Raw genomic sequence first — 27,725 nt, 5'->3', positions numbered from 1 at the left:
ATCCGGCCTCATTCCTTCGTTGGCTGCCTGCCGGACAGGCGGGTTTGGCTCCTGTCTGTCCGGCCAACTACCAAAGGTACGGGGAAGGGGGTGGGGGGGTCGCGAGGGGGATCGTGGGTCGGCTGGGGGGCGGTCGGAGGTTCTTGGGGGGGGGCGGTCGTTGGGGGGGAGGGGGGTTTGCGTCGAGGGCAGGAGGGCCTGGGATCCCTCCTGCCCGTAATGTAGTGCGGGGTGGGGTTAGGGGGTCGCCGTGGCCAGGAGGGTTTGGGCTCCCTTCTGGCCCGATATTGTCGGGAAGTCGGCGGTCCTTCGGGGTGGGGGTGCGAGTGGTCCTGCCGGGGGGGGGGGGATGTATCGGACGTCGGGGAGTCGGCCGGGCAAGAGGGCTTGGGCTCTCTCTTGCTCCGATCGTGGATGCGGGTGCGGGTGGGAGCGCGTGCGAGCTGTCGTTCGGGGTGGGGGTGCGAGCGGTCCTGCTGGGGGGGTGAATCGGGCGTCGGGCGGGGTGGGAACTATGTTTTAAAACTTTTGTATACCGCGCTCACGCATATAACGCGCGAGGGGTATGCGCGGTAGGTAAAAACGCGTATAACGCGCGCGTTATATGCGTGAAAATACGGTATTTGTTAAATATTTAGGCAACTAACTCTCTTTATTCAATTGTATACTTATTCTTTTGTGAACCGCATAGAGCTTCACAGTCCTGCGGTATATAAGCTCATTGTTATGTTATGTTAAAACATATAAATCACAAAAATCCAAATATACAAGAAAGGATGTCCAAAAAATCGCAAATTCACAAAAACACCCCTCAAAGACCAGGGCTACATCTCAGAATCCATAAAAAAAAGGAGAAAAGACCTCAGTGTCTAACAGGGGCTCTAAAAAAGCTTCCCAAATAGACAAGCCAATCTCAGACAGAGTTTGAAACTGGCAGACACATCCTTGGTCAAAAAACTCCTTCAAACTCCATTAGTATTCATCTCGTTTTATAAATTTTGTTTAAATTTTTTAAATAATTTTTCATAAGTAGTGTCATAAAAGTCACTTATCTGAATAGATAGCTGTTTGGACGTAGTCCTGGGGTTAGAAAGCAGGAACAAAAAATGCTCCGTGGGAAGTCAGCTGAAGGCTAATTAAAGCGTGTCCAATGCAACACTTCCACAATCATCCAACAGGGCTCCCTGTTTCGCTACAATGCTTCGTCAGGGATTTTGAGCGTCCATTCACCCGCTTCCACTCCTATCACCATAAACATATCCCACTCTGTATGCTGCATTAACTCTACCTGCACTAACACCTTATCAACGCTGGGTTTTACTAAACGACGCTAGAGTTTTTAATGTGGGCTGGCAAGGTAAATTCTCCAACACTCGTAGGAATTCTATGCAATTACCTTGCTGACCCATGCTAAAAGAAGCCGTAAGATTTATTATGTTGTTGCATTATGACTGTATTGATTTTGAAAATGTGGTTAAATGCTATTTTAAACCCCACCCCCCCTCTTTTACAAAACCACGTTAGGCTTTTTTATCACTGGCCACGGCGGTATTAGCTCCAACGCTCATAGAATTCCTATGAGCACCAGAGCTAATACCACTGCGGCCGGCAATAAAAAAAAAAAAAAAGCCTAACGTGGCTTTGTAAAAGGGGAGGTTAGTTTGTAATGTGTAGTATTTCGATATATCCAGCTGGAATCCAATCATCGGGTAAAAGCAGAATCTAAAAGTTGAATTACCATAAGATGCACTTTTTCCACCCCTCAAAAATGGGGTGGAAAAGGGGATGCATCTTATGGACCGAATACACCACGCGCCCCCCCCTCTCCTCCCCGCTACCTTTTTAAGTGGTGGTGGTCCGGTGCAGTCTCCCGCTGGATGGCTACCTCTTTGCAGAGCGGCACACAACGCAGGAGCGTGACCTTTTGCGCTTCCTGCCTGGTCCCATGCCACTCTGTGATTGGCAGCGAATCACAGAGCGGCGCGGGACCAGGCAGGAAGCGCAAAGATCGCCCTCCCGCATTGTGTGTTGCTCTGCAGAGAAAGGCAGCCAGCCAGCAGGAGACCGCACTGGACCACCGCTACTTAAAAAAGGTACCGAGGGAGGCGGCTTTGGGCTGTTTCGGACTTTGGGCTGTAGGCTGTGGGCTTCCCAGCACCAGACGCACCTATGTGTAGCGGAGGAAAAACCAAGAAGAAAAAAATTCTGAACCAAATGTTGGTTTTTTTTTGTTTTTCCGCCTGTACAGGTAGGTGCATCCTATGATCTGAAAAATATTGCACATTAAATTGTTTCTATTAAACCGGTGGTACGTTAAGGATTGAGTGTAACCTCTAGAACGTCACTTCAGAATCTGAGTGGGCAGTTCTTTTAGGGCATGCTTTCCTTAACGCACAAGTCCTGTGTGACGGTGTTCCCACCCAGAGGGTTTGCACCTAAACATTTCCTGAACGTTAGTTGGCATCGGGCACTAGAGGCAAAAAGTGCAAGTTAGTAAATAAGCTCCTTTTATGTTGCGGAGAGTCATCTGCTGTTTGATAGCTGAGCAACTGTACATCGCTTTGGGCCTTTTTTGGATAAGGCGATTCATTAAGTGCAATTAAATAAAATTAAGCTTGTAACGTGCTTTGTTCTTGTGCACGGAGACCAGGCTCCACATTCACTGATCATGATGGAAAGCTGCTATTTTTTTTTTTTTTTAGTTATATTTTTAAAATACGGCCTAGTTCTAAATCTGCTGTTCTCGCCTCTGTTTTCTGGTGTCATGCAAAATGTTGCTTCACTGTGTAGCTTTTACTAACTTAGGGTAAACTTTCAGAGGGGTTTAAGCAGGCAAAGGACAGTGAAGGGGATTTTCATTGGCTCTGCTGAATTTCCTCTCTGATCGCTGCAACACTGTCCAGTTAGTAGCAGGGCAGTCCATAGATGGAGTCAGTGTGGGCCTGGTGATAATTCAGAGCCAGTACCCACATACCTAACTGGTCTTTATCCATTGTCGTTTACTGTGTGGGGGATTCATCAAGGGGCATCTTAGCGTTTAGCACGCTCCAGTCATTAGCATTTGCTAGCACAGTTAAGTGGACGGAGAGGACCACTCAAAAAGCAGGAGCAGAGGGGTTGCCGATTGGTTAGAGCAGTGAACAGCTGGGTTCAAATTCCACTGTAACTCCTTGTGATCTTGGACACGTCAAATATTCTGCAGGGAGGTCTTTACATTCATCACAGAAGGATCTCTTTAGGTTACCAAGTCCTAGAGAAATTAACCAGGAAGTGACCAGAAGTAGAGCTTTTTTTTTTTTTATATGGAGGTCCAGCCTTGTGGAATTCTCTGTTAAACAGTTATAAGAACATAAGAATAGCCTTACTGGGCCAGACCATATCAGTGTATCAAGAACAATAAATCAAATCACTTAACCCTCCGTTGCCTAGATTGGGAGCTTTGCAGGGATAGAAAATACCTACCATACCTGACCTGTACGCTGATTCAAAGGCTTGCAGACAGTCTATAAGAAATTAATTTAGAGACGTGAGCATTTTCTGGCAGCCACATAACTTCCAGATCTGTCAGGGGCCCAGATATTAAAAGCCAGTGCTTGGACATGGTCCAGCACTTAATATCCAGGTCTAATTCAGTGCACAGCAGTCAGAATTTTTGAAGCCTGGTTAGCTGTCTGCCTGCCACATGCTTCTAGCGTTATGGAGGTGTGGTGTTCCCATAGTCATGTTCCGACCTGAATCTCCCATGTACATGGGTTTCCTGGTCTTTATTAATGTGTTTTTTTTAGAAGAGCAGAACAGCTATGTGGTTTTATGGTCTTTTTGAATGTCTCTTAGTTTCAGGAAAACCTGCGTTGCGTCCCCGCTGGGTTGCTGGTATGCAAATCCTCTTGAACTGTTTTTTTTCTCTGATGTTTGTAAGGGTGATCAACGGCCCCTCGCTGTGCTAAGCAGGTTCAGATGTGTGGAGCACAGCTGGCAAGCTGACAATCCTCTGTTTGTTTCCCATCAGTGGGATATCTCCAGTGGTGGCCATGTGCTAAGTATGTTTTTTCTCGGTGTAGTGCTATCAAACCAGAGACTTTCCGCCGGTTTTCAGGGCCGCCCTTCACACATAGCCGTTCGCCAACCAGTTCTTCACTTGTCAAAGGTATCTCAAAATTCTGTACTGTATATCCCTATCCATGGATGCTTCAAGAAAGCAATTTTAAGTTAGTCTCTACTTCTCAAGGGAGTTTGAGGTAGGATAGTGATGCATAGGTATAAAACGTGATTTTTTTTTTTAGCAGAGTATGTTCCAGAGAGATTTTCAAGTTGGATCTTTTAGTTCTCCTTGGCCTTACACCTTGAGAGAAGGGTTGACCTAACCCTATTGATCTTTCTGTGGCCATGACCCCATTCACATGGCCACAGAAAACAAGTGACCCCCCAGATAGGATGAACCGATGATGTCCCAGGGAGGGTCTACTCAGGATGTGACCCCCCCCCACCCCAACACAGCTTTTGAGCAGTTGTAGCCTAGAAATAGACATCGCATTGTTCATGTCAACTAACCCAAAAATGGATTTTAAAACTAAACCAGAAATTCAGTCCTTTGTGGCTGGATCAGAAGCAAGAATGTCTGGGTCAGAATTAAATGACTGGGTGTATAAGGAACGTGTTTCTATACAGCTCGGAGATTTTCACGTCCAGAACCGTGACTTGATAGATCAGGCTTGTTTGTGTTGTTAAACTGCTTTTTTGGGTGTACAGTCAGCAGAGATATTTCTTGCTGAAGGGTAGCGCTGAAGATGAAAGATGAAAATGGAATTTAGGTTGCAAGATATACGCCACACCTAAAGGGTTTACACCTCTTGGAAAGATCAACACTATAAGTGTCAAGAAATGAGCGTCAAGCTTCAGCAAGAGAGGAGTATTTTTATTTTTAAAGGTATATTCTGCTCTTTTCACCAAGACTCGGAGAATTAACAATAGCATTAGAAGATTGGTGTACAGTAAGAGCATTTGAAGGTGTTTGACAGAGTTACAATGCAAACTTCAGACAGTCCTTTTGCAGCGTGAAAATGCCCGTACATACAATGAAGCAATTATTAAAGTGTTATAACCTGACTTAACATTTCTCTTTATTTTTTTTAAGTGGAATGGTCCTGCATACAATGACTGCTCAGCACGCTGCTCTGATTATGCAAAGACCTTCTAGTCTGCATGTTTTTCTCGTGGGAAAAAATTAGCTCTTGGAATTCTGTTGGGAAGAGGTGTGATTTTAGGAAACCTTGATTTGTAGGTCATTTAATTCAAGTAGATTGTTTGGTTTTATGGGTTCTCATCGGAGCATTTTTTTTTTTTCTTTTGTAATTCTTTTCTTTTGTGTTTTTGTTTTATTTCTACATATTACAAATAATCTTAAAAATACTAAAGACTACATCGGCGAAAGAAAACTGATTCTGGTTTTCGTAGAATGAAACAGCCTATGAGCAAAAAGCAAACATGTGATACTGCCATTGTGATTTATAATTTAAAGCGACATTTTCAATATTGCCATATCAACTGTGTTTAATGGCCTGTGTTGGCATGTTTCTGTGTGGGTTCATAGCACAGTTGCAGGAGTAATTAGAAGCCGGGCTCAGAAACAGTACGAAAGTCAATGACAACAACTGGTGCGCAATACCAAACCCCCATGGGTGAATGCCCATCACAACTGACATTTTTGGTTTTCTGCTTGTTCTACTCATGGTTGTATGTTCCTTTGCAATTGTTAATAAAGATAATTAAAAAAAAAAAAAAAGAAGCCGGGCTCAAAACAGAGAAAGAATTTCACTTGGCTTTTAGGTCGATGTTTTATTTTTTCCAGATTGTTTCTAGCTAATCTGGGGAAAATAGAAAATGTTTCATCAGAGTTTTTGCTGCTGTTAATGCATACTAGATTATAATAAATGATTAGTTTAATGCACAAGCTATGTTAATACGAAAATGCAATGCAAAACTATGCGAAAGAGCTCATTACTTATGTTAAAAGATGAAAAAATGCAATTTAGGCCTAGTGTGTGTCTGCATGCTATCTCTAGTGTGCCTCATTCACATCAGGTATTAATAAGCATTGCATTTATAGAAACATGAAGATCATGAGACCCATCTGTGTTGTCCATTCCTGGTGCAGTGCCATAGGCACTGGTTGATATCTGACTTTCCTTCACTTCTTTGTGTCCAGAATTCCTCTGTGCTTTTCTAGTTTTCTTGAACTCTCGGTTATCGGTCTGTCTCCAATTGCAACAACAAAAAAGAAACCTCGATTCTCCACTTCAAAAACGGAGCAACCCCCAGCAACAAACTTCTTGCAGACAGGTGTAAGAATAAGTGGAGTTAATGAAATGGATGCTACCAGGTTTATTATAAACGTCAGCCATAAAATAATAAAACAATACAAGCAAACGCAACAGAAAATAGCAAATAGAAATCAAATAGTCTCTGATAAATGATGGTCCGTAAGGCAAATAGCCAAAGCTGGCGTTTGGGATGCCACCAAAGAGTCCCAAAATGTTGCAAGTCTATAAGGGGATAGTGTCTATATTTGCCAAAATGGTCCTGGGGTGCAGAAAGCCAAAGGTAAGAAGTACTCTGTGGCGGTGATATGAGGCTGAGATGTAGGTAGGACCCTACATGCTCCGTGTTTCGGCGTGTGAGAATGCCTTCATCAGGGGGGTCCATTGTTGAAATTTAAAATGAGCCTGAAACATACACTGCACGCTGTCAGATGGTAAAATACCACAGAAGTCTAGTACGGGCCTTTTGTGCTTATGAGTCAAACACGATATATCAGAGCACTGCAAATTAAAAAGTTGCCGTCCGATGTTGAAGATTGGTCAAAAGACGCTAAGGCCAAGCCAAGGGCTTCGCTTCTTTGAGTCCAGAATTCCTCTGTGCTTAGTTCATGTTCTCTTGAACTCTTGGTTCCTGTTCGGTCTCCACCATCTCGCTTGAGAAATCCAGCGTGCTAAAGTGTGTTAACAGCCAGTATCGATGCATTTTTAGGCCGTTGCTCGCTGCCTTTATATGTAAAGCTCATCTTTCTCTAGTGTTTAGCGCTGTGGTTGGAGCTTTACAGATGAGAGAGACTATTCACGGTTATTTTTAACATTTTCCAGAGCATTCTGGCCCGTATTCTATAAACGATGCCTTAAGTTAGGCACCTAACTTAAGGGCAAAATGCATGTACTTTAAGTTATAAAAACAAATTATGTGAAATCGGACACACACAAAAAATAAACCCCTGGAAAATCGGGAAAAGATGTAAGAAAAATCTGAAAACGGAGAACTTCGCAACCCTAGAACTGAATGGCCCATTCCATTTGGTACATAGTACAAGACAATTTTGGCAGAACGTGGGTACTGAAAAGGTACGTCTCGTAGCAGAGAAGTGTTTCTTTGGCTTCTTACTTTCCTAGAACGGGGGTGATTTAGACTCCAGCGGAGACTCGCATACTTTTTCTAAGACATTTGGCCTATTTGTGCGAATGAACAGCTGCAGAGCATGTGTGGTATATTGTTCAGCGTCTGGTGAATAATATTAAATCGGGGATCTCAAAGTCCCTCCTTGAGGGCCGCAATCCAGTCGGGTTTTCAGGATTTCCCCAATGAATAAGCATTGAAAGCAGTGCATGCACAGATCTCATGCATATTCATTGGGGAAATCCTGAAAACCTGACTGGATTCCGGCCCTCGAGGACCGGATTTGCCCACCCATGTTCTAGAGCAGGGATCTCAAAGTCCCTCCTTGAGGGCCGCAATCCAGTCGGGTTTTCAGGATTTCCCCAATGAATAAGCATTGAAAGCAGTGCATGCACAGATCTCATGCATATTCATTGGGGGAATCCTGAAAACCCGACTGGATTGCGGCCCTCAAGGAGGGACTTTGAGATCCCTGGATTAAACCGACTGTAGACATTGGTGCTGTGTGCGCTGGTTGTGAAAGAGGACACTATCATTAGAGAACAGATGTGGTCAGTTATATTCTTCCTCCATCGTATACTACTCCTGGTGGCTACATTAATTTGTGGTAGGGGTAGGCAATTCCGGTCCTCGAGAGCCGGAGCCAGGTCAGGTTTTCAGGATATCCACAATGAATATGTATGAGATGGATTTGCATGCACTGCCTCCTTGAGATGCAAATCGATCTCATGCGTATTTATTGTGGAGATCCTGAAAACCTGACCTGGCTGCGAGTCTCGAGGACCGGAATTGCCTACCCCTGGTCAAGGATTACCAGACATCCGGATTTCCCCTTTCCCACCTTTTGAGGCCATATATACCAAATGTGGTGCAAATCCTTACGCCTAAATTAGTCACAGATAATTCTATTTTTTTATTTATATCTCTTATATACTGCTTCTATTCAAAGAAGTTTACATTCAGGTTCTTTAAATATTTTTCCCCATCGGTCCTGGTAGGCTCACAATCTAACTACTGTACCTGGGGCAATGGCGTGTTAATTGATTTGCCCAGGGTCACAAAGCAATGTGGCGATTGAACCCATAACCTCAGGGTGCTGAGGCAGGGATTCTAACCAATAGGCCACGCTTCCACTCCAACTCTTCTATAACTACATGGGTAAATTCAAGAAATGTCATTGATCCACCCAAGACCCTCCCATATCTCTGCCCTCTTTTTGGACCAGCATGTAAAATGTAATTAAAACCAATTAGCACTAATTGCTTGTTAAGATCACAATTACCGGTGCTAATTGGCTCATTCAATTAAATTGCAAGTGCCCAAATTTGTGCGCGCGATTATTTAGTGTTTATAGAAGAGTTTGGGGGCATGTGCTTGAAATTTGTGCCCATTGTTATAGAATAAGGGCAGTTAACATGTGCAAATATAATTGGCTGAGAATTGCAGTTAATTGAGACCAGTTTGCAGTTGCATGCGCAACTGCCTTTGTCAGGGTTTTGAAAAGCTTGGAAGAAATCACTGTCAGGCAGCAGAGGATCCGCCCATGTGCGTGTTCGCGGATGTCCTCCTGCCTGATGAGAGCAGGGGGCAGAGCTAGGGTAGGATTGGTGGCGGGAATAGGGCATAACGGGGCAGGATGGGTGAGCCTGGTGGCGGGTCTAAGGGTCTGGTAACCCTACTTTAGGAATTAGCAAAGGTGCATAAGAATATTAGGACAATTGCGCTAAGCTCTCAGAGGTCTGTTTACTACATAGGTGAGGGTAGATTCTGTATAGGGCACCTTCATTAGGTGCCAGGAAAGCGTGCGCTATGCAGCTATTCTATAATGGAAAGTGTATGCGTATTCTCAGTTATAGAATAGCAACTAAGACATAAGAACAGCTAAACATTCTTCAGTGCGTGGGTAACGCACACAGGTCCCAAACTTACCGCAAGACTCCTGAACACATCCCGCAGTAGGCCATTTTATAAGCTGCAGTAAGTGCATTTAACATATGTTTGGGTCACGATTCCAATCCTAGTAGTCTGTGAAGGCCTGGATCGGTTGTGAGCAATGGTTTTGTCTGCGTGTCTTTCTATCCAGACGTTGGGCACTTGACTCGCTGCCAAGGCAATGGTTTGCATTTTGCTGAGAGCATAAACGTGGGGCCTGAATGGATGAGTAATGTAGTGATGATAGGTATGTTCTGCCCCATGGTTTGCCTGCAGTTCTACGCACTGCACTTTATCCCATGTCTGGGGCTTAATGACTAATTAGCAAACACTGCCAGGAATCTTGCCCCATCCCTTACAATGTCTCATATCCTTTAAACCAGAAAAGCTTTGGACAGCTCGCTTACTTATTAATTTTCTGCGTACATGAGAGAGAGAGAGAGAGAGAACAGGCTGCTCTGTGCCATGGAAGGGGAGGCTCTCTCCTGCACTATCATTTTGGTGAATGGTGATTTTCTCATCTCTTCTCTGCCTCCCTCACGGAACTTGATTTCTTCCCCTTTTGTATAAGTAGAATAATGAATGTAGTGGTGTTTTGAAATGATATGAAAACATCAGCAAGGTTTTGTTATAATTTGTGAGTCAATTCTTATCTGAAAGAAATGAAATACCTTGTTCTAGCTTTACACTGAAGTGCTTTGTTTTTGTTTTTTTTTGGGGGGGGGGTCATAATGATTAGCATGGGGGATACGCCATTTCTTCTGCCTCACCTTACTTTACCTTTTCACTCCAGGATTCTATAGACCTCTATCGTATCTCTTAAGTGTTTTCGCATATAAGAGTTTTTATCCCCCACCCCAGCTAATGGACTTAGAAATATATTAAAGAGCAATGGAGAAAGCACAGAGCCCTGGGGAACAGTTTATTTGCTGATGAAGCTACTAAGTAGTAGATTTATAACAAACCAGAGAATATATTTCTTTACTCAAAGTGTAATTAAACTCTGGAATTTGTTGCCGGAGAGTGTGGTGAAATCAGTTAACATAGCAGGGTTTAAAAAAGGTTTGTATAATTTCCTAAATGAAAAGTCCATAGGCCATTATTGAGATGGCTTAGGGAAATCCACTGCTTATTCCAAGGATAAGCAGCATAAAATCTGTTTTACTTCTTTGGATCTTGCCAGGTGCCTGTGACCTGGGTTGGCCACTGCAGGGCTTGATGGACCTTTGGTCTGTCCCAGTATAGCAATTCTTATGTTTTTATTGGTGTGGAAAGACTAAAAGAGTCAGTCCAAAGAAAAGATGAGATGCTTGCCAGACCTAGTTCTGGAGGTACTCCTGCCAGTCAGGATTTCAAGATATCCACAATGAATATTCATAAGAGAGATTTGCATGCAGCGGAACCCACTGACATATTGAAGTTTAGCTAACTTTTGAGTCCATTAGTTGAGCTATTTAATCTTGAAACTTGAAACTTTAAGTTCTTTGAAATTTGTAGACAATGTATTTGCACAATGTGAGGGCATTTCACTTGGTCTTATTTAAACCTCAAGAGCAGGCGAGAGAAATCTCTTACCACAAATTAATAACATCCATGATTGCGCGCCCTTCCTCCCAGAAATTGGGCAGTCTTACAACCAGAAGAACCCAATGACAAAAGTATAGCTAGAAAAATAAGTGGATAAGGGTAACACAGTGCAAGAAAATATATTACATAATTATCAGTGCAGATACTGCAGTATTTTTTTGTCAAGACCGGGATATGGAGGCTTCAGAAGTTCACAGTTTTTAAGGGGTATGCAGGTGATCTTAGCAATTGTGTTGGGCTCAGCCTAGGTTCTTAAAGCTGACTGCAGTAGTTGGAAAGCCAGATATTATACAGATTGAGTGTGCTAATTTCGATAGCACATAAGAATTATCTTAAGTGGATTCAAGAAGCTACTCCAGATATTCCCAGGAAAATATTTTCTTTCCTTCCTTGGGGCAAGGGTGAGTTCATAGGAACTATAAATGAGTTAATTTTTCTGACTGGGAGGTTGACGCCTTTTTGACGTAAAATTTCTAATCTTCTCTTAGGTTGGCTGTGACTAAGATGGGAGCTAAAATACTTTTGTTAGAGAATCTCTTGAAACTATATTTCATGAAAGAAATACGTTTGACATGTCATACACAGGTGGACTCAAAAATAACTCATTTGGATTTAATTACTTGCTTTATCGAGTTCAAAGCAAGTTATATTTCAGATATAATAGGTATTTCCCTGCTTCAAAAGGCTTACAAGCCTAAGGATTAGGGTTTTTTTTCAACTATATTAATGCATTAACATCTGTTGCTGCTGTTTTAATGTAAGTCCCATTATTGTCAGTAAGGCCTATTTACTAGGGATGTACATTTATTTGAAACATTTTTAATCCAAGATGACAGGAAAAGATCTGATTATTTTTTCCTGTGTTATCAATGGTGCGCGCAATTGTTCAAAAAAAGCTTGCGGTATTGCAAATCAAAAAAATGCAGTCCCAGGAAACAAAGCAAGACAAAAATATTTGGCTTGCATACCCCTATTTTATGCTAATAATGTGTGCTGATACTGTAGCAAAATCGGTGACGGGACTAAATCGTGCGAGACAACGGCGCGCCGACAACTGAGCGCAGACAACTGAGCGCAAGGTTGACGGCGCGCCGAAGAAAAGCACTATTTTAAAGGGCTCCGACGGGGGGTGGGGGGTACCCCCCCCACTTTACTTAACAGACATCGCGCTGGCGTTGTGGGGGGGTTGTAATCCCCCACATTATACTTAAAACTGAACTTTTTCCCTAAAAAACAGGCAAAAAGTTTGGTTTCAAGTATAATGAGGGGGGTTACAACCCCCAAACCCCCCCACAACGCCAGCGCGATGTCTGTTAAGTAAAATAGGGGGGTTCCCCCCCAACAACCCCCGTCGGAACCCTTTAAAATAGTGCTTTTCTTCGGCGCGCCGTCAACCTTGCGCTCAGTTGTCGGCGTGCCGTTGTCTCGCGCAATTTTGTCTATGAACCGCAAAATCTAGTAGCTGTATTGCTCCTGAAGAAGTCTGGTAGCCTCGCAGACCATGATACCTACCCCAAAAAAAACCCAATAAAGCAATTAATAGTGTGGTCACAGAGGTTCATTTACTGCTGTCACATTTATTTATTACTCCTTCAAAAAGTCTCACGCCTTTATAGAAGTGTAGTGGCCCTTGGTAAAGCTCTCTAGTAGAGAATGACACGGGGACAAATGTTTCCCTGTCCCCACAAGGAACTCAGTTTCCCCGTCCCATCCCCGTGAGTTTTGTCCGTGTCCCATTCCTGTAAGCTCGGCCTTAACCGCGCAAGCCTTGAACGCTTACGATTTTAAAGGGTTTGAGGCTTGTGCAGATGACGACAGAGCTTACAGGAAAAGGGACAGGAAAAGGGAAAATTGTGTTCTCGTGTCGATCTCTCTTAACACACTGTGGTACATACTTAGTTGAACGGTAGTTCATACGTGCAAGTTTGTGATATTATGAAATGAGCGAAAACTTCTAAGTGCTGTCGTGTGTTTTATTTGTAAGTACAAGAGAGTTCCAACATAGTTACTCGGGGCTCCTTAGCCGAAAAACTACCACCTGCTCAAGAGGAGGCAGAGGTGGCTATTCAAACTCAGAGGGGGGAAATTTAGTGGTGACACCAGGAAGTATTTCTTCACGGAAAGGGTGGTAGATCACTGGAACAAACTTCCGGTGCAGGTGATCAAGGCCACCAGCGTGCTCGATTTTAAGAATAAATGGGACATCCACGTGGGATCCCTACGAGGGTCAAGTTAAGGAACTAGGTCACTAGCACTCAGTCTCAACGGGGTGGGTCAATAGAGTGGGCAGACTTGATGGGCTGTGGCTCTTTTCTGCCGTCATCTTTCTATGTTTCTATTCCGAGCGTTAAGGACCTAACGCGCCTTCATAAAAGGAGCCCCTAGTAACCTCGAGTGGCTGCGTTCCATTCACATCCAACGCGACTTGATTCATCACGCGTCTAAAAAGAGTGTTTAGCAGAGAGCCCTATAAGTTTTCTGTTGAGTCATTTATTAAAACAGAACCTAACAGTTCCAGCCCTATTGCAGACTTTTTAACCCTTTGATCCAGCTCAGAAAATGCAGAATGCTTAAAGCGAGTGTTGGCTTCCTTTACTGTATTTACGTGGTGGGGGGGGGGGATTTTTTTATTTTTTTTGCTTTTCTTTGTTTTTGACATTTTTCCCGCATCGCTGAATACATCCTTCCCGCTTCCATCTTCTATACACACACTAGAACTTCAGTCGTACTGAAGGGAAAGCTAAAACATGCAAGGCAGGTCCTGCCATTAGGCAGGATCAGATGATTGCCTAGGGCAGTGCTTTCTAGGGGAGGGCTTAGGGGAAAAGAGCAGTGATAATCAAAGCAGAACAATAGGTCCTGACAACTGCACTAGGGCTGTGTTAGCGTTTTTAGCCACGCTAAACCCGCGCTACGCGGCTAGAACTAACGCAAAGCTCAATGCTGGCATTAAGGTCTAGCGCGCGGGACAATTTAGCGTGCGCTATTTCGCGCGTTAAAGCCCTAAAGCGGCTTAGTAAAAGGAGGCCTAAGTTAAGAAATAACAGGAGATTGTTTTACCATCTTAGAGGGTGGGCAGCTTTCAGAGAGCCCATATACCCTGATTATTCTGGTATCGTGGGGGAGGGGGGAGGGTAAATCGCGAGTGTCTGAAAGAGCCAAGGGACCTAAAAGGTCATTTGAAGGCTGGCCCCGAAGGTGCCTAATAGCCCTTTCTCCCCTGTGTCTTGAAATTATCTTGTGAGGCTGGAATTGTATGGTTAAAGGTTAGCTATTATATTTCTGACACTCCGAGGCAGCCTGTGATCATTGGAGAACCCCCCCCCTCCCCAATGCCAAGAACCGAAATGGGTAGGGAAGCAGAAAGTGAGCAAGATAAGCGATCGAACAAAGAATGCCAAAGAGGTGCCCTCATAATTAAGGGGGGCCCTGCAGTGAAGTGGAGGACAGAGGCGCTGTAATTTTAGACCCACCCTGTATAACCTGTTGCATTCCTGAAATGTACAAGGCAGTTGGAAGCCCCAGTGTGTTAAAATTTGTCCTGGAGTATTTTCTTCCCTGGGAACTGCATTTAAGTTTGACTTCCGGCAACCTGGAAGGATGACCTGGCGAACAGATGATTAGCATCTGTGAGAAATGTGTGCATTAAATCTCTTCTCGGCCAGCCTCGCTCTTTTCTATCTCTTGAACAAGGGTGGAATAGAGGAGGTGCGGCTCCTGTGATGTCACTGGGGTGTCAGCTGTGGGACGGGCAGAACAGTGAAACCAAAGTTCTCCCTTTTGAGACTGAAGTGAAGGAGCAAAGCTAAGCAGAAAGAAAACGGGATCTATTTTCATTGAACTATGAAAGCTTTTGGACTGTAGAACGCTAAATGAATCCCTGACGCTTGGTAAGGATGACACTTTCGTTATCTCTTCTGCCTTTTTACATCATGTGTGTACAGAAGCACTTATTTATTCAGATTTCTATACCGTTCTCACCAGGGAAGCTCAGAATGGTTTAGATGAATTTATTCAGGTCTGTCTGTCCCTGCGGGCTCGCAATCTATCTAATGTACCTGGGGCAATGGGGGGAATTAAGGAGCAGCGTGGGTTTGAACCCAGAACCCCAGAGTTCTGAGACTGCAGCTTTAACCACTGCACCACACTCTCCGCCTGCTAAAGAAGCAAACATGAAGATTTCAGTTTTATGGGGCTGATTATATAGAAATATACTTTTTTTACTGTGGTTACTATGGGTCAGGTGTACTAAAGAGATTTTCCTTGTTACGCCTATGAAAAAATGCTCCGTAATCTGGCACTGTGCTCCCGTGAGGGCTGATTATTTTATAGACTTTATGAAACATGAGTACGGTACATGGATCCATCTGAATCAGCCGTAATCTTGTTTTGCATTGCTGGACGCAGTCAAGTGCCAACCTGTGGCTTCAAAGCAGCTTTTTAGGGGGGGGGGAAAAATAACCCTTTTCTTTTACAATTTTTCAAGATAAATTACTGCGTAGTGACATTTTTCAACTTCAAATGTTTTCTCCAGTATGTCACCCTAGCCTTTTTGACAGAAGACAGATGTGCGTTAAAACATGAGGGACAGATTCCAATGTTAATGAAGCTATAATTCAAACTTTGTAAAACGCTGGCTAAAGTGCTGTCTTCCCCACAGGGATTCCCAAGAGTTCAGACCGTCATAGTGTGAGGTGCATCGAGATTCACAGTCTTTACGAGGGTTAATTCCATGACACAGCTCTTAATAAATGAATATAAGAAGAGCCACACTGGGTCAGACAAATAGTCCATCTAGCCCAGTTTCCTGTTTCCAACAGATGCCAAGCCAGCTCACAAGTAACTGGCACAAACCCAAAGAGTAGCAGCATTCCCAGGGCAAGCAATGGCTTCCCCCATGCCTGTCTCGGTGGCAGGCTATGGACTTTTCCTCTTTTTTAAAACCCAGCTACATTAACCACGGTTACCACATCCTCTGGCAACGAGTTCCAGAGCGCAGCTATTCATGGAGTGAAAAAAAATATTTCCTCCTGTTTGTCTTAAAAGTATTCCCGTGTAATTTAATTTAGAGTTCCCTGGTTTTTGTACTTTTGGAAAGGGTGAAAAATCGATTCGCCCCTTACCCTTTCTATACCACTTAGGATTTTGTAAAGCTCTGGTTATGGCTTCTGGTTTATACCCCCCCCTTCCCAAATATAGGCACCTGCTTTTCCTTATAGAATCCTAGCACATCGCCAAAATGTGCTTATATTTAAGGCACGAACACTTTCACAGGTATAAATGCCCAGGCCTATTAGCGCAAACCTGCAGAAATGATAGAATTCTATCATTTACTTATGTTCTTGCGTGTTTCTCCTATGTGCGTGTCCACTGGCAGAGCAAAGGCCATCAAATCACAGCTTGTATTTTTCCACTAGTTAGTATTCTGTAAGACAGGGATGCCCAACTTCAGCCTTCGCCAGGCCAGATTTTCAAGATTTCCCAAATGAATATGCATGAGATCAATAAGCATACAATGGAAGCAGTGCAGGAGAATAGATCTCATGCAAATTCACTGGGGAAATCCTAAAAACCCGACTGGATTTGGCCCTTGAGGGTTGGAGTTGTGCAGGCCTACGATAAGAGATCATTTTCCCATGTATGTGACCACTTGTATTGTTTTTAAAGAAGAGTAGTGTATCAAATAAAACTAACCGTAACTTGCCACCCCCCCTCCGCCTGGATTCTATAAAGGTCACCCAGATTTGGGTTGCACAGGACAGATGTGAATGCAAATTAATTAGTTAACAAGCTATTAACAATAAATTACTGGTGTTAATTGGTGCTCCTTTGGACATATGTGTGCATCTGCCTACATGTTATTCTGTAATGCTGTGCGATCACTGTGTTTTGCATACAACCCAAAAGGGGGTGTGACCATGGGAGGGGCATAAGTGTTTAAGGGGCAATCCAGAACTTTAGGCGCAGTGATATAGAATTCTAGGGTTGTGTATCAGGTGTAAATCCTGGAGTAGAGAGTGACATGGGGGAAGCCACTTCTTGCGCTGGATCAGTAGCATGGAATGTTGCTACTCCTTGGGTTTTGGCCAGGTACTAGGGACCTGGATTGGCCACCGTGAGAACAGGCTATTGGGCTTGATGGACCTTTGGTTTGACTCAGTAAGGCTATTCTTATGTATGACAAGGGGTCAAATTTTGTCCCTGTCCCCGCAGGAACTCAATTTCCCTGCCCCGTTCCCGCGAGTTTTGTCATTGTCCCTCTCCTCGCCCCATTCCTGTAAGCTCTGTCCTCATCTGCACAAGCCTCAAACACTCATAAATAGCAACATTCTAGAGCTCAGATTGTGATGTCATAATGCCTCATTCCACCAATGCCTAAGCTCCGTCCTCATCTGCACAAGCCTCAAACACTTTAACATCATAAGTAGCAACATTCTAGAGCTCAGATTGTGATGTCATAATGCCTCATTCCACCAATGCCTGAGCTCCGTCCTCATCTGCACAAGCCTCAAACACTTTAACATCATAAGTAGCAACATTCTAGAGCTCAGATTGTGATGTCATAATGCCTCATTCCACCAATGCCTGAGCTCCGTCCTCATCTGCACAAGCCTCAAACACTTTAACATCATAAGTAGCAACATTCTAGAGCTCAGATTGTGATGTCATAATGCCTCATTCCACCAATGCCTGAGCTCCGTCCTCATCTGCACAAGCCTCAAACACTTTAACATCATAAATAGCAACATTCTAGAGCTCAGATTGTGATGTCATAATGCCTCATTCCACCAATGCCTGAGCTCCGTCCTCATCTGCACAAGCCTCAAACACTTTAACATTATAAATAGCAACATTCTAGAGCTCAGATTGTGATGTCATAATGCCTCATTCCACCAATGCCTGAACTCCGTCCTCATCTGCACAAGCCTCAAACACTTTAACATCATACGTGTTCGAGGCTTGTGCGGTTAAGGCAGAGCATACAGGAATGGGGCAGGGACTGCGACAAGACTCATGGAGACGGGATGGGGAAATTGAGTTCCTGCGGGCACGGGGAAACATTTGTCCCCGTATCATTCTCTAGTCTGTGTCCTGTTAGCACAGACTTGCCATGAGCACTGTTGCTGTAAATGCATCATTGATTTGAACTCCATATTCACTCTTTTGGGGCTGTAAAAGGTCTGTTTAATCAATGATGATGTATAGGTTGGCAGTGCATTAGAAGTATTTGTTTAATATTTAGCTTGGTTATGGCATCAAGTTAAAGGAAAAAACGAATTGTTTGCACTGTAATTTGAACTGGTAGAGGAAGTAAGTCGGCCTGAGAGGAGAAAGGCATGTTCTGTTATAATGTAATATTTGGATGAAGTTGTTTTCGAGTTTTAAAAACATGGAGAGGTATAAAGGACTTGATTGAGAGAGTTTTTTCCCCCCATCAAATATTTTATAAATGAGAGGCACACTTTTCTTCCGTGATCTTTAGTAAACACATTTGGTGGCAGAGGCCGAGGTATTAAGGATGAAGCGAGTCTGACTAGTAACAGGGAATGGAAAGTGGCGAATGTTTCTGTCCTTGAAAGAGTCTTTCTTGCCCTATCCCCAATATTTGGGAAGAGTGGGAGGGGAAAGACTCTTACTGGAAATGGCCCTGGAGAACTCTGAACTTTAGAAACAAAATTAAAACCGGGTCAAAGATTTTAGCTTATTTTATTCCTACAAATATATATATGCCTGTAGAGTCAGCCAACATATGCGGAAACAATTTCTTCAATATAAATCTCAAGTCTCGTCACTGAGTGCAACTTTTTTCCTAAAATTTCCAGCTAAATGCGCGATTACGTATTTAAATATTTTGCATGGTTTTTTTCGAACCTGATCAGTTAGAAAGATTCCTGTTGGTTAAAGAGGCAGATGTTCAAACTAAGACCTAAATGTTTTGTATCACAGGCAATATTTCTTATATGATGTGAATATATTTAAATATTGTTCCTCTCTCTTCCTTGATGTGGACTGTAATTGTTTTAGAATACTGTATGTATTATGTACTGTTATAATTAAATAAATCCAAGTTTCACAGCATATATATATATATATATGTTAAGTTCATTCAGTTTGTACCATCTTTAATCTTTGTAAACCGCAGAGAACTTCACAGTCATGCGGTATATAAGCTGTATATAATAATAATAACAGCTTATATACTGCATGACCGTGAAGTTCTATGCGGTTTACAAAGATTAAAGATGGTACAAACGGAATGAACAATTCAAGGGGAACTGGTGTTGAAGAGAAAGATTGTACGGGTCAGTTGTCTAGATATTTCAGGAACAGATATGTTTTTAGGCGTTTCCTAAATTCCCCATAAGTGGAAGGCGTGAGCAATTGTTCTAGATCTTTACCCCAAAATGCTGCTTGGTGTGAGAGAAGGTATTGGTGGTGTCTTGAGCTTACATCCTCTAACTGGGGGGGAAACGAAGTTCAATTGTGTGTATGTGTGTACATATATACATATATACATGCTGTGAAACTTGGATTGTGTTTCAACATTTTGAGACTTTGCAAGGTGCTGCCTCTGTACAGATAATAATTTTTTTATCTGCATAAATATTAATACCTCAATTAAGGGCTCCTTTTACAAAGATGCGCTAGGGCCTTAACGGGCAGAATAGTGCAGGCTAAAATGCCACCTGCGCTAGCCGCTACCATCTCCTTTTGAGCAGGCGGTAGATTTTTGGCTAGCGCGCGCTAATCCGGGGCGCGCGTTAAAACCCGTAGCGCACCTTCGTAAAAGGAGACCTAAGATCTTTAATTAACTAGCTGCCTGCCCTAGGTTCAAATATATACAGCAGATCAAGGACTCTCTTTTCTTACACTTTTCCATAGTTGTTTCAGTGGAAGCAGCTAGAGAACTTGTACTTCCGTGACAAGAAATTTGCTGTCGAAGTCCACGACCCTCGCAGGTGAGTCTCTAATTTAATTTCTGAACCAGCTCAACACATGCAAGGAGGGAGAAGTGTCAAGCATATACTTAAGGCCATCTTTCCCAACTGGACAATATGAAGGGGTATTATAAGGTCAGATGGGGGAGGATATATTTCTGGAATAGAAACATAAAACCATGGTGGCGGATAAAGGCCAAATGGCCCATCCAGTCTGCCTATCCGCAGTAGCCATTATCTCTTCCTCTCTCTAAGAGATCCCACGTGCCTATCCCAGGCTTTCTTGAATTCAGACACAATCTCTTATCTTCCACTCATCCACCACCCTTTCTGTAAAAAAGTATTTCTTCAGATTACCCCGGAGCCTATCACCTCTTAACTTCATCCTATGCCCTCTCGTTGCAGTTTCCTTTCAAATTAAAGAGACTTGACTCATGCGCATTTACATTACATAGGTATTTAAACGTCTCTATCATATCTTCCCTCTCCTGCCTTTCCTCCAAAGTATACATATTGAGATCTTTAAGTCTGTCCTCACATGCCTTATGATGAAGACCACATACCATTTTAGTAGCCTTCCTCTGGACTGACTCCATCCTTTTATATCTTTTTCAAGCTACAGCCTCCAGAATTGTACACAATATTCTAAATGAGGTCTCACCAAAATCTTATACAGGAACATCAATACCTCCTTTTTCCTACTAGCTATATCTCTCCCTAAGCACCTTAGCATCCTTCTAGCTTTCACCATCACCTTTTCAACCTGTTTGGCCACCTTAAGATCATCACATATAATCAAACCCTGAGTTCGGCTCTTCTGTCTTACACATAAGATCTTCATCCCCTAAACAGTACCGTTCCTTCGGGTTTTTGCAGCCCAAATGCATAACCTTGCATTTTTTAGCATTAAATTTTAGCTGTTCAATTTCAGACCATTCTTCAAGCTTCACCAGCTCTTTCTTCATGTTATTCACACCATCCAGGGTGTCTACTCTATTGCAGATTTTGGTATCATCCACAAAGAGGCAAATCTTACCTGACAGCCCTTCAGCAATATCACTTACAAAAATGTAAAAAAGAACAGGTTCAAGAACCGATCCTTGAGGCACACCTCTGGTATCCCTTTCCTCAGAACGATTGCCATTGACCACTCCCCTGTCGCTTTCCACATGATCTTTGTTGCAGCCAATGGTATAGCAAGGGGGCAGGGGGGTGTACTTCCCCGGGCACCAGGACTTCTCTCCTTCCCCCCCCAAACAGTGGAAAGGAATAGGGCAAATCTATGAAGGGCACCCCCCCCCCAGTGTTACCTCTTCAAATCTTTGCTGGCAACAAGCAGGCTGACCTATGTGCTGTTCAATTTGGCCCCTTCCCTCACTCTGATGTCATTTCCTATTCACGTAGCCAGGAAGTGACATCAGAAGGAAGATTCAGTTGGCATGAGAAGCAGGTATTCCAGCCAGCCCGCTTGCTGCCGGTGAAGATATGAAGAGGTATGAGGGGGGGGGGGTGCGGGGGAAGAGCTGGAGAAGTGGTGATGTCAGGGCAGTGGGGAAGAGCCCATCGAATGGGGGGTGCATGGGCAGCAAAGTCAGGTGCTTCTGTGCCAGGCACTAAGTTCCCTTACTACACCACTGTACAAGTTCTGAGTTACATACAAATCTGACTTGAGCGTAACTCATTCTTAACCCAGAGACTGCCTATAGAGCAATAGGGATTGGAAAATAAGGGGGTGAAGGTGAAGAAAGTTGCCCATGAAGTCAGAAAGGTGCATGAATATGATCTTAGGTTAGGAATGGATAAGTCCTGTTATAGTAGGTGCAGTTAGCAGTGTCTGCCAAATGCATATGTGCTAGGCCAATATCCTGCTTGTGGCTTGTGCCAGCGTTTCCTGCACACTTTATAGGAGAGAGAGCCCAAAAGGCTAATGTCTGTTTAGGAAATGCAGGTTGTAGCTAGGTGTGCAGTCAACATGTCCAGCTTTGAGCAGAAGTTGGTTTAGTTTGCCTGTGTTTTGATCATCTAGAATATCGGTGTCGAGAAGAACTTTTGGACAGAGCGGACTTGTGGTACAGACCTGGTATGCAAACACTTCGCTAATCAAATCCATCTGGGTAATGGCTATCAGCCAGCATCAATTTTACTTGGACAGGAAACAGAGTAAAGTAAGTTCCTGGCCAGGTTGCCTTAGACTTGTTTATAACTACCTGGCAAATGTTCTCCGTTTGGAATATAGATGCGCAAGAACTGTATAAGCTCTATGAGATGCGTCTTGGGCAATCCTCCAGTGCAAAGGCCCGGCACTGCAGTTTTAGACAAATGTGGGTGCATGTTTACTATTAACAATTAATCAGTCGGGTTTCTTGTTTCTCTTTTTTATCTTCATTGAGTCACGTTCTGCGTTTTAGATTGAAGAATCATGGGCATTGCTATGCTACAGTAAAATATTAACAAATAAGCCATGGGAAGCTCAAAATTGTTTGATTGCTCTTGTCTTAAGTGCTTGTATATCTTTGAAATGGGAAGAGTTGACAGGCCACCAGCTGTGACCTTTTGTGATTACTAGAAGACTCATTAATGGCCTGATGTGTTTTTTTAAACTCTTGCAGGCAAAAATTCCCTCTGCTAAAAGTTTAGACGATATTGCAATGGAACTTACAGAAACTGTAGCTCAAAAGATCTCCAAACTCGTCATAATGGAAGGAAATAATCCACTTATTATGGCAAGCGACGGCACTTTGATCTCTTCAGGTAGGAGCTTTATGGACAAAGTAAAGGCCGACTGAATTTTGGTGTCGGCTTCAGTGCTGAAATGTGCTTGAAATCTGAATTTGCCAATACTTTGGTTTTGGTCCAAAATGCCATTACATTTTCTGCTGAAACCAAAACTCCTTCCCGCCTTCGCCTGCAATACAACCACTCTCTGCCCCTCTCCCACCACTCTTAGGCCTTTTCCAGGCCTACTTTAGAAGGCCCAGTGGTCTAATGGCCTCTTTGGGGTAGGAGTAACTCGGGATTGCTGTTGCCCTGTGCTGGTTCCATTTTCAAAATGGCTGCCAAAACCTCTTCATGAGGTTGCCATGGGAAGTTGCAATAGTCATTTTGAGTACAGAGCTAGCATGGACAGGAATGAATGCGGATTGATCCATCAGGGCCCTAGATTACCAGGGCTTCTGCGGCTAAGTAATCACGGTCTCGCTCATACAGTCCTGGGTGCTGGCTAAGCTCTTTGGGTCAGGCACCCAGACCAGGATTTACAAAATAAATGTTAAGTTTGACGAGCTGGGCACGGGCCAAGCTAAATTTTGGTAGGCCAGGGGGTTATCACTGCCACAGAGTCACTGTGATGGTCCTTCTCCACAAATTTCACTTCCACGCCAAGGTTTATTCAAAAAACCAACCACCAAAAAACCAATTCAACTTTTATTAACAGTAAGGGTATGGGCACATTGCCTGTTGTAGCCTCTACCTTAGGGAATACTCTCCAAGCCATATCAGACAAGAAACACCCTTACCAATATAGAAGACAAATTGAAAGGCCTTTCTGTTTGAAGGATGCCTTTACTTCCTAAGAAATTCGTATCCTTTGGGTAGTGCAGAACATGACCTTTACCACCTCTTATTTGTGTGGCCTTTTTTTTTTTCTTTAATATTGTATTTTTTTTCCCTCTCCCCTTTTGTCTTTGGTTACTATGGGGTCCTTTTACTAAGGCGCCCTAACTGATTTAGTGCACGCTAAATGCTAACGTGCCCATTATATTCCATGGACGTGTTAGAATTTAACATGCGCTAAATCAGTTAGGGCGCCTTAGTAAAAGATTATGTATTTTAGTCTGATGTTTTTCTTTCCTTTTTAAACCCCGTTTTTATAGTTTGTTTTTTTTTAAAAATTTATTGTAAACCGCCTAGACATGATAGGCGGTATATCGAATAAATAATAAACTTGAAATTTACCCCTTCCTTTACTAATGCGTAGCGCGGGTTTTCTATGAGCGTCGGAGCAGTTACCGCTGCTGCCGGTGCTAAAACTCACGCTACGCATTAGTAAAGGTCTCTCATGTTCAGTGTCCTCTATACCTGAAATGTTCAGGCCCATCCCACCTGGCAGGACAACCGGGGGCTGCAGCGTCCTTACTTACTCACCAGGACATATTGCCCCGCCCTGTCCCATCCAGTTCCACCCATCCCCGTTACGCCCACGCCACGCCCCCCCTAGCCCCACCCCCCCCAGCTTGCTCGTCACGAGGGGAGGGCATCCGCGCTTGCAACACCAATGATGTCGCGCGCGGATGCACCTCCCGACGTGATCTGCTTTTCAAAACCCGGACAAAGTGCCGGGTTTCGAAAAGCCGTCCAGACATGCCCTCCAAAAAGAGGACATGTCCGGGTAAATCCTATACCAGAATCCATTACTCCTGGGCATGTCATGGAGGCAGTGTTTACAGACACAAGGAGTGGTGTCTGGGAAAGAGAAGGGGGTGGAAGATGAAGTTCCCGTCATTGTGCAATGGTGACACCTAGTGGCTAGATTTAGGACCCACCATTATAGGGTCCTGAATAGAAAAGTACATGATCCCTGACTAAAGATCATTGCTCCACTGTCAACAGCATTGCCCTTCTGTATAATGTTACATTTTCCACGATGTGTTGAAATGTTCCTTTTGTCAAATATAGAAACGCAGTTGGGTAACCCTAGGCTTCTATGCATTCTTACGCTGAAGGGAAACTCTATTTGCCAAGAACTAAAAACATCAATAACGGAATTATCTTACCTCAGGTTCTCAAGACTTTGAGGTCAGTGAGGAGCAGAAAAAGGAAAAAATCAACGAACTGAAGAAGAAAGAGAAAGCATTGCACGAAGCTCTTCTGGAGAAAGTGGAGGAGCTGAAGAAGATCTGCTTGCGTGAGGCTGTAAGTGTCGTTACCCCAGTGGCATAGTAAGTGGGATGCGGGGGGGAGCGGTCCGCCCCGGGAACAGTCTTCCTAAGGGTGCAGCACCCCTCTTTCTCTCTGCCTTTCTCTCCCCTCCCCCATCTCCGTGCCATGCGCGCACCCCTTGCCTTCCTCCATACATTTTTTTACTTCCTCGGCGCAAGGTTGCTGCCTGCGTCGGCATCAGCGACATTACTTCTAGGACCCGCGCCTAGGAAGTCACAGGGCGAGCCGAAACCGACGTGGGCATGCTGCTCACGCCAGAGAAGTTAAAAAGGTATGGGGAAAAGGAAGGGGTGTGCATGCATGGCGGAAGAGGGCGGGGAAAGTGTGTCACCGCCCCGGCCGCCACCCGTCCTTACTACCCTTGGTTACCCCCATCATTTCTGCAAGCTGATTGTTGCACTCATGCACTTTCTTTACATTTAGGAGCTGACAGGACAGCTGCCTGCAGAATATCCGCTTGGCACTGGCGAGAAGCCGCCGCAGATTAGAAGACGCATTGGCACATCGTTTAAACTAGATGGCGACATTCTGCAGAATGAGGAGGTAAATGAAAGGATGCAAAGACATGGACAAATTATTATTTCACTGAGTTTATGCCAACACATGGCAGTTCCCAAAAATTGCGAAAGAAATGACAAAAGGGTGGTTATTTTGATAAAACCCAGATCTCTTCTTTTATATATAACACAAGAAACATTTATATCTTATGTACCTTTTACAGGCAGTGACATCATTCTACAAAATTAATGTTATATATGAGAAGCAAAGTGCCAGGTTTCTATATTTCTAAAGATCTGTAGACCCTGCTGTTGGCGTTTGCACGGTTTACCATTATTGATTCCCTATTTAAGCCTCCTTCCATTGACCATTAAATCAATAACTTTGCAGAATCCCTTCTTGCAGAACTTGGAGAGCAAGTTCATCATACAGCAAAAAATGGTGGAGGCAGCCAAGAAACTGGCTAGCGAGCCTGAGCTGAGCAAAAACGTGAGACGGAAACGGAAACAAGACTACGCTGATGCAATCAAGAAGCTCCAAGAGATTGAAAATGCCATCAATGAATACCGAATCAAATGCGGCAAAAAGCCGACAAAAAGAGCATCGATTATTTTGTCAGGTGAGTGTGCCCAAGAAGTGCTCTTTGGGAGAGATGGGTTCGTTTTCACGTTTCGCTGCGTATCATTCAGAACAAATTCAAATGCTCGCCAACCTTTGACTTTTTGTTTTATGGGGTTCTTTTTGTTTTATGGGGTGTGTTTTGTTTTGCTATGCACCGTTATTAGGAATAAGGCCTTTAACATTTGAGATAGGCAAAGTGCATGCTTGGCAGCATTTGAGCATATTGGGTGGGAAGAAAAGAATATTTTAGAAAAGAAATTAAGGAAAATCAATAAGGGTCTTTTTTTGTAGTTAGTTTTTCATTCCAAAAGATAGATGAGACTCAGAATCGAGAATGACACAGGGACAAATTTTTCCCCGTCCACGCAGGAACTCATTTTCTTGTCCTGTTCCTGCAAGCTCTATCCTCATCTACACAAGCCTCATACACTTTAAAATCAGTTAAATCAGAGCTTATAGGAATGGGACAGGGACAAAACTCGTGGGGACGGGACAAGGAAATTGAGTTCCTGTGCGGACGGGGATAAATTTGTCCCCGTGTCATTCTCTACACTGCATCACTCTAAAAATCAAAATGTACTAAAAGTGAGTCAAGTCTAGGACAATGAGGCCATTGTGACATCACTGATGAGGTTGGCTTTTATTGGTGGAATGAGGCATTATGATGTCACAATACCAGCTCTGGTTTGATCTGCTTATCAGAGGCAGAAACTTTTCACACTATTTATTTATTCAATTTTCTATACTGTTGCCCCAAGTAGAGAATGACATGGGGCAAAATTGTTCCCGTCACCACAGGAACTCATTTTTCTGTCCTGTCCCCGTGAGTTCTTTTCCTGCAAGCTCTGTCATCATCTGCACAAACCTCAAATACTTTAAGATCATAACTGTTCAAGACCTGTGTGGTTAAGGCAGAGCTTATAGGAATGGAGCAAGGACAGCGAGTTCCTGCGGGGACGAGGACAGATTTTTCCCCATGTCATTCTCTAGCTCAGAACAAGATAAGAAAACAAGTGCTCTGAACTGAATTGACCCCCTACTTCCAGATCAATAGGAGCGGGCATCCACAGCCCTGTTTTCATATTTGTAGCGTTCATCATTTTTTAATTTTTCTGAGCAGTTCTTTCCTTTATGTGATATTTCTTTGCTTTGCAGATGACATCATCCCTTCAGAAAATAGTTCCTTATCTGACACAACCACATTTGATGAAGGTATGTTAATGTTTGCATTTCCTGATTTGATCAGTATAACTTAGCTCTTAAAAGCTAGTTATAGATGATTTAAGATAAGCTGTAGGTGAAGGCACAAGAAAAAGGTGGTTTACTGACCCATACGTCTACTTCAAAATAAATGCTAATGTGTTAAGACAGTAAGCCTATAATTGGTTGCCATTCCACCCAGAGCTGGTTTAACCATTTGGCAAACTAGATGGTTTCTGAGGACAGTAGCTTCTGGAGTGGTGGCACAGAACAGCCACAGTCAAAACAAAAGGATAGGTCCTGAGCCTTAACAAATTCATGAGTAGCAAATCACCTGGACCAGATGGTATGTACCCTAGGATCCTGAAAGAATTCAATCTTGAAATTGCTGATCTGCTGTTAGTGGTCTGTAACTTATCCTTTTAAGGTCATCTGTAGTAACTGAAAATTGGAAGGTGGCCAATGTAACACTGATTTTTAAAAAGGGTGAGCTGGGAAATTACAGCCAAACAAACTCAAAGAAACATCAGCCAAAATTTTTAGCAGCAAGGAGGATGAATAAATAAC

General features: G+C 43.5%; 1 protein-coding gene across 10 annotated transcripts in view; it reads left to right on the top strand.

Moving 5' to 3' along the window:
• FRMD4B (FERM domain containing 4B) overlaps window positions 1-27,725 on the top strand; it is a 451,582-nt gene that overhangs the window by 413,446 nt on the left and 10,411 nt on the right. For 9 of the 10 annotated variants that reach the window (XM_033926696.1, XM_033926695.1, XM_033926694.1 and 6 more), the window contains 7 exons: window positions 19,846-19,922; window positions 21,928-22,066; window positions 22,511-22,652; window positions 24,679-24,812; window positions 25,263-25,382; window positions 25,728-25,956; window positions 27,114-27,170. In XM_033926696.1, coding sequence (XP_033782587.1) covers window positions 19,846-19,922; window positions 21,928-22,066; window positions 22,511-22,652; window positions 24,679-24,812; window positions 25,263-25,382; window positions 25,728-25,956; window positions 27,114-27,170 — 898 coding nt within the window. The remainder of the gene's footprint in view (window positions 1-19,845; window positions 19,923-21,927; window positions 22,067-22,510; window positions 22,653-24,678; window positions 24,813-25,262; window positions 25,383-25,727; window positions 25,957-27,113; window positions 27,171-27,725) is intronic. The other variant, XM_033926690.1, reaches the window with a different exon arrangement.

This window comes from Geotrypetes seraphini, chromosome 17, assembly GCF_902459505.1.
Source record: "Geotrypetes seraphini chromosome 17, aGeoSer1.1, whole genome shotgun sequence".
NCBI classification, from domain to species: Eukaryota; Metazoa; Chordata; class Amphibia; order Gymnophiona; family Dermophiidae; genus Geotrypetes; species Geotrypetes seraphini.
This window is presented reverse-complemented; position numbering and strand designations above follow the sequence as displayed.